General features: G+C 39.1%; 2 protein-coding genes across 2 annotated transcripts in view; one reads left to right on the forward strand and one right to left on the reverse strand.

Annotated features, from left to right (window-relative positions):
- Nucleotides 1-3270, forward strand: part of LOC122398536 (titin-like) — a 50158-nt gene extending 46888 nt beyond the window's left edge. Inside the window, exons 8-9 of the mRNA XM_043398507.1 lie at nucleotides 103-1643; nucleotides 1782-3270. Coding sequence (XP_043254442.1) covers nucleotides 103-1643; nucleotides 1782-1884 — 1644 coding nt within the window. The 3' untranslated portion in view covers nucleotides 1885-3270. The remainder of the gene's footprint in view (nucleotides 1-102; nucleotides 1644-1781) is intronic.
- A 1900-nt stretch (nucleotides 3271-5170) lies between these two features.
- LOC122398537 (venom carboxylesterase-6-like) lies at nucleotides 5171-9005 on the reverse strand. Its single transcript, XM_043398508.1, has 8 exons — nucleotides 8812-9005; nucleotides 7891-8185; nucleotides 7607-7804; nucleotides 7351-7529; nucleotides 6984-7152; nucleotides 6575-6910; nucleotides 6379-6502; nucleotides 5171-6246 (listed from the first exon to the last, which is right to left on the reverse strand). Exons 1-8 carry the CDS (start codon nucleotides 8995-8997, stop codon nucleotides 6036-6038), a joined length of 1698 nt encoding a protein of 565 aa, XP_043254443.1. The 5' UTR covers nucleotides 8998-9005; the 3' UTR covers nucleotides 5171-6035.
- Between the last annotated feature and the right edge of the window lie 3993 nt (nucleotides 9006-12998).

Raw genomic sequence — 12998 nt, forward strand, 5'->3', positions numbered from 1 at the left:
ACAACGGAGAAAGTTCTTCCTGAGGAAGAGATGCCTTCTGTAACGGAGAAAGTTCTCCCTGAGGAACAGGTGCCTTCTGTAACGGAGAAAGTTCTTCCTGAGGAAGAGATGCCTTCTGTAACGGAGAAAGTTCTCCCTCAGGAAGAGGTGCCTTCTGTAACGGAGAAAGTTCTTCCCGAAGAAGAGGTGCCCTCTGTAACAGAGAAAGTTCTTCCTGAAGAAGAGATGCCTTCTGTAACCGAGAAAGTTCTCCCTGAAGAAGAGAAGCCTGCCGAAGTTACAGAGAAAGCTCTTCCTGAAGAAGAGATGCCTTCTGTAACCGAGAAAGTTCTCCCTGAAGAAGAGAAGCCTGCCGAAGTTACAGAGAAAGTTCTTCCAGAAGAGAAGCCTGTCGAAGTAACAGAGGGTCTTCCCGAAGAAGAGAAACCTGTGGAAGGTGAGCAACAAACATCGCTACCCGAAGAAGAAGTAGAAACTCCGCAAACTACAGAAAGTATAGTACTCAAAGAAGCTACACCAAGTGCAACCGAGCCTCCTCAAGTTGAAGAAAAATCGACCAAAGCTCCAATGATCAGCGAAGAAGAATTAGCACAGCCAAGTACATCCGCGCCTGAAATTGAAGCGACTAGTTCTCACGAACAACCTTCTTTGGCCGAATCCACGGAAACTCCGATTGCGCCTGAGGAGCAGGAACTTCCAACAAAGACGACTCTACCGAGCCGACCATCGGAAGAGACTCAACCTTCGACGGAATCGGCGCCCGAAGCATCGACAGAAGCCGGAATAGAGAAACGTCCAGAAGTCGAGACAACGCCCGAAGAGTACACGACCAAGGCATCGACGGAACAGCCTCAAGAAAAGAGTACCGTAGAACCAGTAATTCCTGAAGAACATAAAGAGGAAGGTGTATCGATGGCACCTGGAGAAGGTCAACAGGTAACCGAAGCACCTGCAGAGGAACAAGCCACGAAAACCGAAGAAGCGCTTCCAACGGAACCGTCGGTGGAAGAACCGGAGGAAGGAGAAGAAGGTTTGCCGCATCACGGTGAACCAACGTTACCAGAATCTGCTTCGACTACCGAGAAGGTGGAACCTGTCGAGGGTGAGGTCGAGGAGCCTCTTCAGCCAGTAAACGACACGTACGGAACAGCCGAACAACCTGGCTATCACAAAGGATCCACGAGCACTCTAGCTCCACAGATACCCGAGTATCCCGATCAGTCCGTGTCCGGGGAGGACTACGACGAAGACGATCAGGCTATCTACGGGCCAGGCACTTGCAGATACGGGGGCAAGGTTTACGTGTCCGCTCAACAGATACCGAGGGACGATCCGTGCGACTTCTGCTTCTGCTTCAGAAGCGACATCATCTGTCTTCAGCAGAGCTGCCCGCCACCGATTCCGGGCTGCCACGAGGAACCGATCAGCGGTTTCTGTTGTCCTAGATACGAGTGCCCGGTATCGATGGCCACGTCGCTCAACATAACCACGACCACGACGACGACCACGACCACGTTACCGCCGCACTTCCACGCCCACGCGTACAAAGGTGCCGCGAAACGAAGCGGCTGCCAAATCCGCGGCCAAGCGTACCGCGTTGGAGAAGTCATTAGGTCCGCGTCGGGACCTTGTCTTCAATGCACGTAAGTAAAACTTAACAGAGAGTCTATCTTCCGGTGGAAATGAAAGTCGAGTGTGTCGCGAGGTTTACGCGTCGTAGCGATTGCTTTTCAGGGAATGCACGCGACAGATGAATTTAAACGAATGGTTTGGAATTTCAGCTGCGGAGGCGACGGTAACATGAAATGCGACCCCAGGGTGTGCAGTCCAGAGCCAATGCTGAGGCAGATGATCGCAGCAGCCACAGCCAGAAGGAGGAGATGAGCCGGCCAACACGACCCCGGTGATCCGGCAAAGAATCGTACATACGAGGAAGAAGTCTAGAGGAGGATCAGTGTTGTATAAAAGTGAATTTAAAAATATTCTAAACTATCTAAATGTCGCGAAACACAGACAATAATGTGCTTCGGCGATCACGAACTGAGTGGCCAAAACGTAAACGTTTATATTATAATATTATATTATGTTATATACAAAAAATGAGAGAGAGAGAGAGAGAGAGAGAGAACGAGAGCGAGAGTAGTAGAGGATAAGATGAAAACGAAAGGGACTAAAAATGGGATTTAGCTACGTAAAAAGTAAGGCTCGTTTCTGGTGCCAAACGTGAAACGGAAATGAAGCAAACCGGTGGAACGGGAATGGGAGAGTGGACGATACTTCGTGATAGTTCCACGTCTCACGCCATTTTTTGCGAGTAAACGATGGTTATGGTGAAAAAGGAAAAAAAAAATGAAAGATATTGCCGAACGTACGAGACTTATGACTGTGCCTTCGTCAGTGCTGACAACAGCGGCACTACTTTCGTTCCGTGGCAGCCAAGCGGCGCTTGATCATAGCCGCGCGACGATCATCGTCGTTCGAGTGACAGCCTCGGGGAATCGATCGTCGTTAGGTCTAAAAATATGGTGACGGGAAACAAATGATAATCGCGTTTCGGCAAAAACGTAACCAAAAAAAAAGAAAAAAATAAATAAACAAAAAAAGAAAACGAAAAACGCATGATTTGGTAAGCGTCGAACGATTTCTTGTACAGTGGCATTGTAACAGCGATCGAGGATCAAGCTCCCTCGATAAGAACCGCCTGCGAGAACGTGTCGCTCTTGCGATACCACTGTAGAGACTCGAACAACAATGATCTATAGACGGGTAATCCGCTGCACGATCAAGGTAGACCCGGATCGTTTTTTTTGGCTGGCACGTGTCGTGCGCCAAACGATCAGTCCACATTTACTCACGTTTGCTGACGTTCACGCGTGCTCGAACGCGATCGGGACAACAAAACCGCGACAAACAATGCAATCTTTCTTTCAAATATTTTATTTTTGTCTACGCACTCGAAATCCGCAAGTTTTACAGCCGTCTTCCTGCCTTCGCGAGCGCAACAAACACGAGTAATCTCGGGTTCTTATCGACGAGCGAACGAACCCCGGTGCAATAAACGATTCGCGTTCGAGTGTGCGCGCACGTGCGTGCGTGCGTGCGTTCGCGTGTGTGTACGTGTGTGTGCATGGTACATTTATGTGTTTAAAAGATTAAAGAAAGACACGACGAAAGGTACGCGTATCTCAAAGCTCAAACAGCGGCTCGCGCGGAGGACCGATTGCGAATTTGCTTCTCCGGCGAGCTGGCCTCATTATATATATATATACAAAAAAATATATATATATAAATATAAATATATATACATTTATACGATTCTTTATATGCACTGTACCCTCCTAATAATAATACTTAACGATGTTCTATACGTTTGTACGAAAGTATAATTATTTACGGCAAATGATCGTCCGTCGTTCCTCTAGTCTCAAAGTGTCGCGTGATTATATCATTGTAAATCTTCGGAAAGCGTGCTTTGCTCTGCTCGGTCCCGCCGCCCCTCCACCGCGATATATCGGTGAACAGTCAATTACTTTGATAAATCTCTCTTTCTGACAAACGACGGGACGTCGTCGTGGTTTGTTCGCAATAGTGTTCGCGTGAAGCGCGCAAAAGGGTGGAGTCGAACGCGGGACACGAACGTCACGCTTTGAGACTCCGGAACCTCGTCGACACTCTTTAGGTGTAATAGAATTGAACGCTATTATCGTCGCACAAAATACTGCGCATACTGTCTGTATTTATAATCGGATGAAGATGACAAGTCCAAACACTGTCTTCCTGATATCAGTAACCCGCGAATCCCATTGTAAAGCGCGTTCCGTCGATCGACCTCGTATTTACGGATGAAAATTGACGGGAACGCGTTCGATCAAACGAATGTGTTCTACGCAATAAAACTACACGCAATGAAATTGTAAACGAGAAAGGAAACTCTTGTCAATATGAAAAAGAACAGATCGATCGGTCACCCACTCGATCGTGATACAAGTGGCCATAATAATTACCATCGCTGTTTTCAAAGAAGAAATATTTTAATAACGTCGATAATAAAGTTGAAGAACGTATGGAACACGCTTTCGCTCTTTGTTTCGTGAAACTTAAAGAAAAACTGTCGCGAAACGTAAGTATCGCGCGTGTCCAGTGGTGTATTTCTCGTCTGACATGTTAATCGTTTCGCTGTTCAGGTTAGGCCTAAAGCAATCGTTAGAGAGTATTTAATTCTTAACGCAACCCGTGACCACGCGAATCGATCGATTCAGCCAATCGAGTCGGTTGATGATCCGAGCCGTTCGACCGATAGACATTCCTGACACGCGTCTTCAGCATTTATAGCCTACTTTCTACCATTAAACTCAGCCAGTTTCTATCCCTTGAACGCCCGGACCAACCGACGTTTGTATATTTCACATCCCCAAACATAGTTCGGTCGAGAGAAAAGAGTCAGTATATACCGTATCTCTTTGCAAAACGCACAAACTAATAGTTTCCTCGAATCTATCAAAACGATCTTGTCCGTAATTCAAGTTACCAACCTCGCGATCGAAACGCGATCGCTTCGCTGATCCGCGTCGAAAGTAACGCTCGCTGCTCGATCGATTGATCGTGATTCGGTACTTCCCGCAGTCGAATCGATTCTTCCCAAGCTAACAATGCTAGTAATTAGTCGAGCCTAGTATTTATCTTAATAACCACATCACTCATAGCGATAGTGTATTGAAAGTAATGAGTATCGAATGTTACACGACGGTACGTTTATATGATATACATGTAACTCTAACGTAAGATATATTAATTATGGTGAATACATAGGATGATGCATGTAATTAATAACGATGGCGGGGGCTCACAGTGTTGGTGAAATCTTCCCGTCGTTCGGACGATTTACGATCGACGGACGCGTTTTCGTACCAACACGACGATCCGCGCGATTTTTTATATATATACATAAACGCATGATATTTATGCACAGAATGACCAATTTTTATCTGGTGCCAATAGTCTTCGAGAGCAACCGTTCGCGCGTTGCAGCAGTGTCCTTCGGCTAATAATTTAATGATCAACGGGAAAGGAGAGCTGAGTGGATTAAAATTGATCATGCTGTGAATAGCGAAATCGAACATGGCGCTCAGTACGCGAATATACTCAATGCTCGTGATGAACTTCTTCGGATATTTTTTTTTATTTTTTTTCATACACGACCTACGACCACAATGACAATTATTACCCTTATTCTCAGCATAACCCGTTATCGTTTGCCGCGTATAATAATATGTGATACATAAAGAAACGAGCGAGCCGGGAAAATCTCGGTTGTCCCGACTGTACGGAAGTAGGCTAGTTTTTTGACAGTACGTGCTAGTATAAAGTGTCCTTTTATATGAATAAACGATTTTGTATGTCAAGCCTCGACTTGTTCCAATTATCATTTTCCTTCCACGAAAAAAAGCGTGTAATTCGGGACCGTTGAGTCATTCGCGAATAAATATTAGTCGAGTCAATTCTTATCAAAGTAATTATTCAAACACGACTTTATTCCTGCGATTTGCATAAAAGATTTAATAAAGGGAAAATTTGCACAAAAATAGTCTTACACTAACGATGAATAACATTCGTGATTTTTGTCTATACATATTCTGCTTTATTGTTTAAACTATCGATGATAAATACATTTTTTTTCGTTATTACTTGAACGAACTCTGCAAAACAACTTCAATGAAATGTTAAAAATGAAATATCCTACTGAATATTTATTATTTCAACTAAGTCTGGCATGTCGTATATCGATAGAAAATTAGTAAAGTAATCATTTAACTGATAATGTATCTGATATTATGTAACCGCAAAAAGGAAGGTTTAATTAAATACAACAGATTTGTCATCCATTCTGTATGAACAAGAGATTATAGTCTGTTATTGTAAATCATATACCCTCTGTATCGTTATTAAATATTTACTATCTCGTTAAAGGAATATGAAATTTCAATTTTTATTCGTTTCTTTGCTACTTGTCAGAAATGGTTAATCACAATAAACAGCTATTTTCCGTTTATTTTATCTCGAACCTCAGTAGTTAATGATTTGGACAGTTTATTCTCGTTGAATTTAATCGTGGACCAAAACTTCTTCTGCGCAAAGTCGTTGTCGCTGGCCATGACCAGTTCACTTGGATTTTTTATATGCAAGTAAGAAAACGCTTTTTCGTTGCCGACCAGTTTCTTCCATTCGACTTTACCGATCTTCGGTGTCCTAAAAATGTTTACAACCATAATGCACAGTCTAATAATTCGCGTTACAGCCCACAAGGAAACAATGTACAATCTGAATTCGATTATTTCAAAAAGAATCGTCTACCTTCGGATTGCAATTTATTGCACTTACCCCTCGATAGCAAACGACGTGTAAAAGTCAAGCAGAATCTTCTGCATTTCTTTATCCACAAAATTCGAAGTGTTATCTATCGTCGAATCAAGAATGAGAAATATGTCGTCGCCATGGCTGACACCTGATACAAGAAACTCGTTAATATCTCTAAACTTTTGTAATGTTACGCGAAACCGAATCTAAAAAAAATTACCGAAATTTTTAGTGGTGCCGCTTAAGCGGTCGCTAAGACTGTGCTGAGCCCTGTACGAGTACAAATAGGTCCAAACCGGACTTTTGTGCATTTCCGCCTGCAAACGAACTGCTTTTGCATAGTCGAGCTTAAACAACCGATCGCTCATCATCTGTACCACCGCGGCTGACGTTTTGCTGCAAATGTTATCAGATCCGAGATAATGCTTCCGAATCATCTCAGACACAGTTTTATGTTCTTCGAGCGGAATGGTATAGTTAAAGTCGAGCAAAAATGGTGATATGTTATCCCATTTCACGTTCAACTCTTCCAGAAGTTCCTCGTTGGCGACAAATTCTGCACGAATACGATTAACATTTAACGAAAGAACAAAGATAAGGATAAAAACGTTCGTCGCGTGATATCGAACCTGCAGCAGTATATAATCCCTCGTCTTCAACGACTCCTGCAATCCACGGAACGTCTAACGCTTCGCCTCTAGCAATGATCTCGATCGGTGATTTATTAATAAACGGACGAGGACACTTTTGCCTCTCGATGACTGGCCCGAACGGAGTGAATGGATTGTATAGCCAATACTAGTATTTGAAATTATGTCAGAGACAATGAAACGAAAAACTTCTCGATTGTCCTCGCGATAGTATACAGGATATTTAAGAAAAGAATTTAAAATATAACAATAATAATGATAAAATAAGATAAGTAGATTTCCGAACCCCTTTCTTTGACATCCTGTACATACAAAATATAAAGAGTAAAAATAATGCCAATTCTACCATGAAATCGCCAACAGCTTGAGAAATAAGTCGGGCTGGACGTTCTCGTAAACATTCGATCATTTTACTTAGATTGTTTGTGGGACATCCCATCAGAGCACCCAGTTTTAAAGCTTTTTCCTGAACATGTTTCGGCTGAGCCCAGCAATCGAGTGCTACACCACTTATCGATATGCCACCTACCCGACAAAAATGATGTACAACAAGAACGATGTACTCTAAAATAGAATATTTGAAACTTGCAGTGGCAACGTACGTTGGAATAGTCCAGCACTTAATGGCGATAAATAATGATAGTGCACGCTTGAACCGCCAGCACTCATGCCAAAGAGTGTGATTTCTTTGGAATTGCCACCGAAGGAATGAATATTGTTCGACACCCATCGCAAAGCCATACTCTGATCTTTCAGTCCCATGTTTCCGGGTAGCACACGGTCTCCCGTGCTAAGGAAACCTTAAATACAATTTTCAAATGCCTTGTAACAAGTTGGACTTTCAAGACAACGAATTATTCGAATCCTCGACGACCAGTATTCTTACCGAAAGGTCCTAAACGATAATTGATCGTGACCAATATAACATCACGATCCATCAAAAGCGTCTCGTCCGCCTCGTTTCCACTAGCGAACTGGAAAGCTCCACCGTGGATCCAAAACATCACTGGCAACAATTTTTTTTTGTCCTTTATAGTTGGTACGTAAATGTTCATGTACAAACAATCCTCGCAACCTATGACCCTGTCTCCCTTTACCGGAGACATGAGGTATTGCGTGCAAACCTGACTCTTCTTCGTTGCTGGAAGATCCTGGATCCATTTCAGGACAGGTTTCGGTGGCTACGAGTTCACGGAAAACGTATAGAAGATATATTATCAACGAACAATGTCTCGTACGAAGACTATCCGAAAGAAAACAAAAAAAAATAATGTGCAAACGGAACACCGGACTATCTGCTTGCTTGAGGATATTAAAATAAAATGGAAGTAAAAAGAACAGTTTTCAATATAGTAATTACAGATAAAAATACCGCTGTGATAGTTCCTCGAAAGGAACTTTCTACGTCGGTAAACCTTCATTTTTACTCGAACCTCAAATATTGAAAATAAGTCTTAACAAATAATGTGCGTCTTTTAAATTTTTTTTCAATAATACTATACACTACAGATGGGTAAAATTTGTATGCAGATAGAATTTATTATAATCGAAATATAGATATTTCTTGTTTTCTCTAAATACTCTTCGTAAATCAAAAGTGGCGAACCCATGACACGCGTACCCAAATTTTATATTCGAAAGTTAAAAAGTTTTGAAAATAAATATAAATAAAAATTAAACAGCCTTCTATGTTAAATCCAGCAACACTACATACCTCCAGTCGATACTTTGAATTATCGAAATTGTATTTTTACATTGCATTTCAATAGTTCGCCACTGTTATTACGTAGGAAAGTTTTTAACGTACTAGAAACCGAAGTTTTCCAAGAGGAGGCTGTGCGTAAGGAACACCTTCGAAAGCTGCATACTCCCTACCTGAACGAGACTTCTTAACGTAACCAACTATACCTCCTGAAGATGTCTCGACCCGCGGTGATCGTGCCTGAGAACTACTCACGACCGTCAGAAAAACTAGAACGGCTGATAACTTCATGGCGCTTGTTTCGGAACTAAGCATGAACCATTAAGAGTCAGCCTTTTATTGAGTTCCTCGCAACAAACCGATATCCATATCTAAAAGATTTGCATAGTTAATACCAATAATTCCGCAGCAGTTGTTAAAACAAAAACGAGGGCGACGTTTGAAGAAAAACAAAGAATACAGAAATAAAACAGTATTTCTTTTTCGGTACACCATACAGTAATGCATCTTATCTGTTAATTTATCACTTAGTAAATAGCAATAAAAAACCGATACATGATGTGACAACTTCTTGCACACAGTATCTGAGATTTTTAGATACCGTTGTTATAACATCGGATCATAATGGACACAGATAGCGAGAAATAAATACTATTTGCATGTAAATGGTGCCCCTAGGCAAATAAAGGCACCGATAATGTTCGAAAAAATCGCAACGAGGGCAGAGTATTATCAGCTAATTCAAAAGACACTTCTTGTCCAATTTTCTATCAATTAATTTGATTAATTGATTGTAATTAATTTGACCAGGCATATGGAAACGAACTGTATCAATACATCGTTCAAAACGTAATTCTAGAAACGTGTGACTTTATTTATATTTACTTCCTTCTTACTTTCTTAGCTTCATCGTTGTGGTATTGTACTATTTTATTAGAATAAAACAATATTCCTACTACATTTATACGATATCCTCTTTGAATGTACTAAAAATTCAACTACATTAGATACCTCGCTTGTAAGGAACACGATATTACTATATAATTTCGTCATGAATATTGTTCACAATATTTATGTGACCTTGAAATTTGACCTAGTAGATATATAATATAATTATAATATTTATTTAACATAGACATAACCAAGGTGACACTTTAATCAGTAAAGCATTTAAATAAAATGCTGACAGTTTTGTTCATAGCGTTCTAGAACAAACACTGTCCAAATAAATATTAGAAAACTAGAGCAATATATTTAATGCCATCAGCTTTTCGCAAATCGCTATATATAACGTTTACCAGCACCGCACACGTGAAAAGACTTATTCATCAAGATTTTTGTTACCGAATACTGTTCATCGTCCAATTGTATCATAGATGTAATTTTATTTGCAACATTAATTCATTGTATAGCAATTCAAATAAATTAACAAATAGTTGCCTCATTATTCGCAACATTAATTCACAAAATCGCAATTCACGACCAAACACGTACTTAGGGTACTTTATCACACTCGACAGTAATATATTAATTACTCCCTATAATTAACGAGCAGCAGGTAAGCTGCAAAATTAAGGAACCGTGATATATAAAAATTCGATTAGATGATTTTGTACAAGTTTGCATAAGTTTTTTCTCTTATAGATTATCAAACCTATTTTGAATAATGTATTTAATTTAAATATTATAATAAGATACTTTAGGCTTCGATGCTTAATATCGAAAAGAGGCTTCGTCAAATATTAAAATACTACATATACCAGGCTGAAAAGGTCTTGTCTATGTTACCGAAAATGCAATTGTGTTTCGTCTTACGATTGGCAGAACGTGATTGCATGTGCAAACAGATTGGTGATAATTTCGACGCGTTTTTGATACTACGCATAAATTTTTTGCGCCAGATGTATCATTTCCCAAAAACCAACCGACAACGATTGCACCATTGTGTAAATATAAATATACGAATATATGTATTTCAGATAAAAAAAGTTCATAAATTATGTGCGTTTAGTACGAAAGTACATTAACGTAAACGCGCTACTTAAGTTGTTTAAAATTATTTTTAAACTGGGCTTATAAAATCACACTTTTGAAACGTTTAAAGATAGAGAAACAAGTTTGGAAGCAGAATTAAATCGTTTGAGTGCACATGTACCGTTTGAAGTTACTGTTTTATTAAAACAAATCGTCTACGTTCTCTTATAGCATATTTGGTAACGTTGGATCGCAAAGAGGTTTCCTTAATATTCAAAATCAATTGAATTCACATAAAACTTGCCACTCGAAAATTTTTGAGGACGTTGATCACGAATACGAAATGTTAAAAATACCAAATTCAGAATGATGGATACAATATCATGTGTCCACTGAATCCAACCGACGAATTTCACATTTACTTAATTAAAGATGGGAAGAGAAAGAAACTAATCTGTGATAAGGTCAAATGTTGAAAACATATTTGCGAGCCTCGCTTATACTTGTCATTACTGCTAAAACAGATTTCGAAACAAAGAAATGAGGAAAATACTCAGAAGCCAACACTATGTTTTCTATAATACGTTTCTCAAAATCCTCTCCCCAAAGTAAATCAATTTTTAGGATATTTTAATGTGAAAACTATGCAATATGAATTGAAATTTGAGTAGAGAAATACCATACAAATCAATTTTATTTATTTTTGAGTGTGTGAACCACAAATTCTTTTCTACTTTTACTTTTAAGGCAACATTGCCGAGTTAACGAATTTACGATTGCTACGATCTGAAGAGCGTATGTGAAACTATCAGAAGAAGATCGCAGCCATTAGCTCATATTATTTGCTATGTAATTAATGATTATTAATGATAAAATTAAATACATAGTAAATAATATGACCCAGGTCTCACCACGTGGAGGTTGCTGCGAATGGAGACCCCCCCTAGCCTCGCCCCAACCACCCAACCTTTGGCGAGGAATCCTAATTAACAGACTTGGATATTTTCTCCTATGAGAAAAGCTCAGAGAAAAGGAAGAGTTTACTGAAGAGTTGCCTGATGAACAGACCAAAAAAAACTAACAAAATCGCGATACATGTGAGACAGTCCACCACATGTTTTCTGGAAACGAAATATGAATGTGCAACAGCACGTAGGAAACCAGACTATTAAAATACCAATATGCATATTGATATTAATTGTTCCAACTCAAATGGATACATTGTACTTCGATAGTGCCTCACAAGACACTGAGAAACGAAGTAGGAAAGTGCAACTGCACGTATGAACCTTGCTTAGTAGAATACCAATGTGCACTTTAATAGTAATTGTACCTACTTAAACGTACGTTTTTCTTTCTGTAATACTTATTACGATATCGCAATAGACGCATATTTATCTTACAATCTATATACATTTGTACTTAATTCTAACGCAACGCAATCTGCAGAAACATGAAGTACAAGAAGATATTTTTTGTTTCTTGTTTTTGTTGATCCCACGATGTTTTCCTGAAACATAAACTCATATACAATAAATATAACTCGCATAAAATGAAGAAATACGAGAAGATATTTTCTGTTTCTTGTTTTTGTTGATCCCACGATGTTTTCCTGAAACATAAAACCAGATAATAAATAACTGTACAAAATAGTTGCTTCTCTAAGAACGATCAAGCTTGAATCCCATATCTTCTAGTAATTTTGACCATTAATTATTTCAAATTCATATTGAATCTTCCCCTTTATTATTTCATATTCTATTCATCTATGCTTCTATACTCTGTAAGAAGAACTTACTCAAAGGATTAGTAAGCTGAAATAAAAATATATTAGTGGACACAAAAGAAATAATGATGTACTAGTACAAATGATATTATAAAATTAATAATTGAATCAGATTTTCCACGAGCAAAAATTGATATTACAAAATTTCATTAAGTTCATTTCAGTGTTAAGATAAATACCAAATAAATTTCATTCCTGGTATAATAAGACGTATGTATTGCAATAATTATATTTTACTGTACTAAAAACTAAATTAAATTCATAGAAAAAAACCAATAACGAAGAAAGATGTCGATTCTACGCGGAAATTAACTCTCAATATGAAAAATCGAACTGCAATTTGCATACCCTTTTGATGCAAGCATTTTATTTTACATCGATTGAAACAATGATCGCGGACAAACTTTAATTCATGCAAAGAATTCCGTATATTTATAAAAAGATCCATTATTTATTAACAAATATTACGGTTGAATTAAATCTACGATCAATTTAATCATAATATATCATTTTTACATGCATCACAAATCTG

The sequence above is a fragment of the Colletes gigas genome, unplaced genomic scaffold (genome assembly GCF_013123115.1).
Source record: "Colletes gigas isolate AHSC1104 unplaced genomic scaffold, ASM1312311v1 Colletes_gigas_Sc00011, whole genome shotgun sequence".
NCBI classification, from domain to species: domain Eukaryota; kingdom Metazoa; phylum Arthropoda; class Insecta; order Hymenoptera; family Colletidae; genus Colletes; species Colletes gigas.

Coding starts and splice junctions, on each gene's coding strand:
- LOC122398537 (XM_043398508.1), bottom strand. CDS start 8,997: ATGAAGTTATCAGCCGTTCTAGTTTTTCTGACGGTCGTGAGTAGTTCT. Junction 7,805..7,890: donor TTATCGTTTAGGACCTTTCG/GTAAGAATACTG, acceptor ATTGTATTTAAG/GTTTCCTTAGCACGGGAGAC. Junction 6,247..6,378: donor ACGTCGTTTGCTATCGAGGG/GTAAGTGCAATA, acceptor AAACATTTTTAG/GACACCGAAGATCGGTAAAG.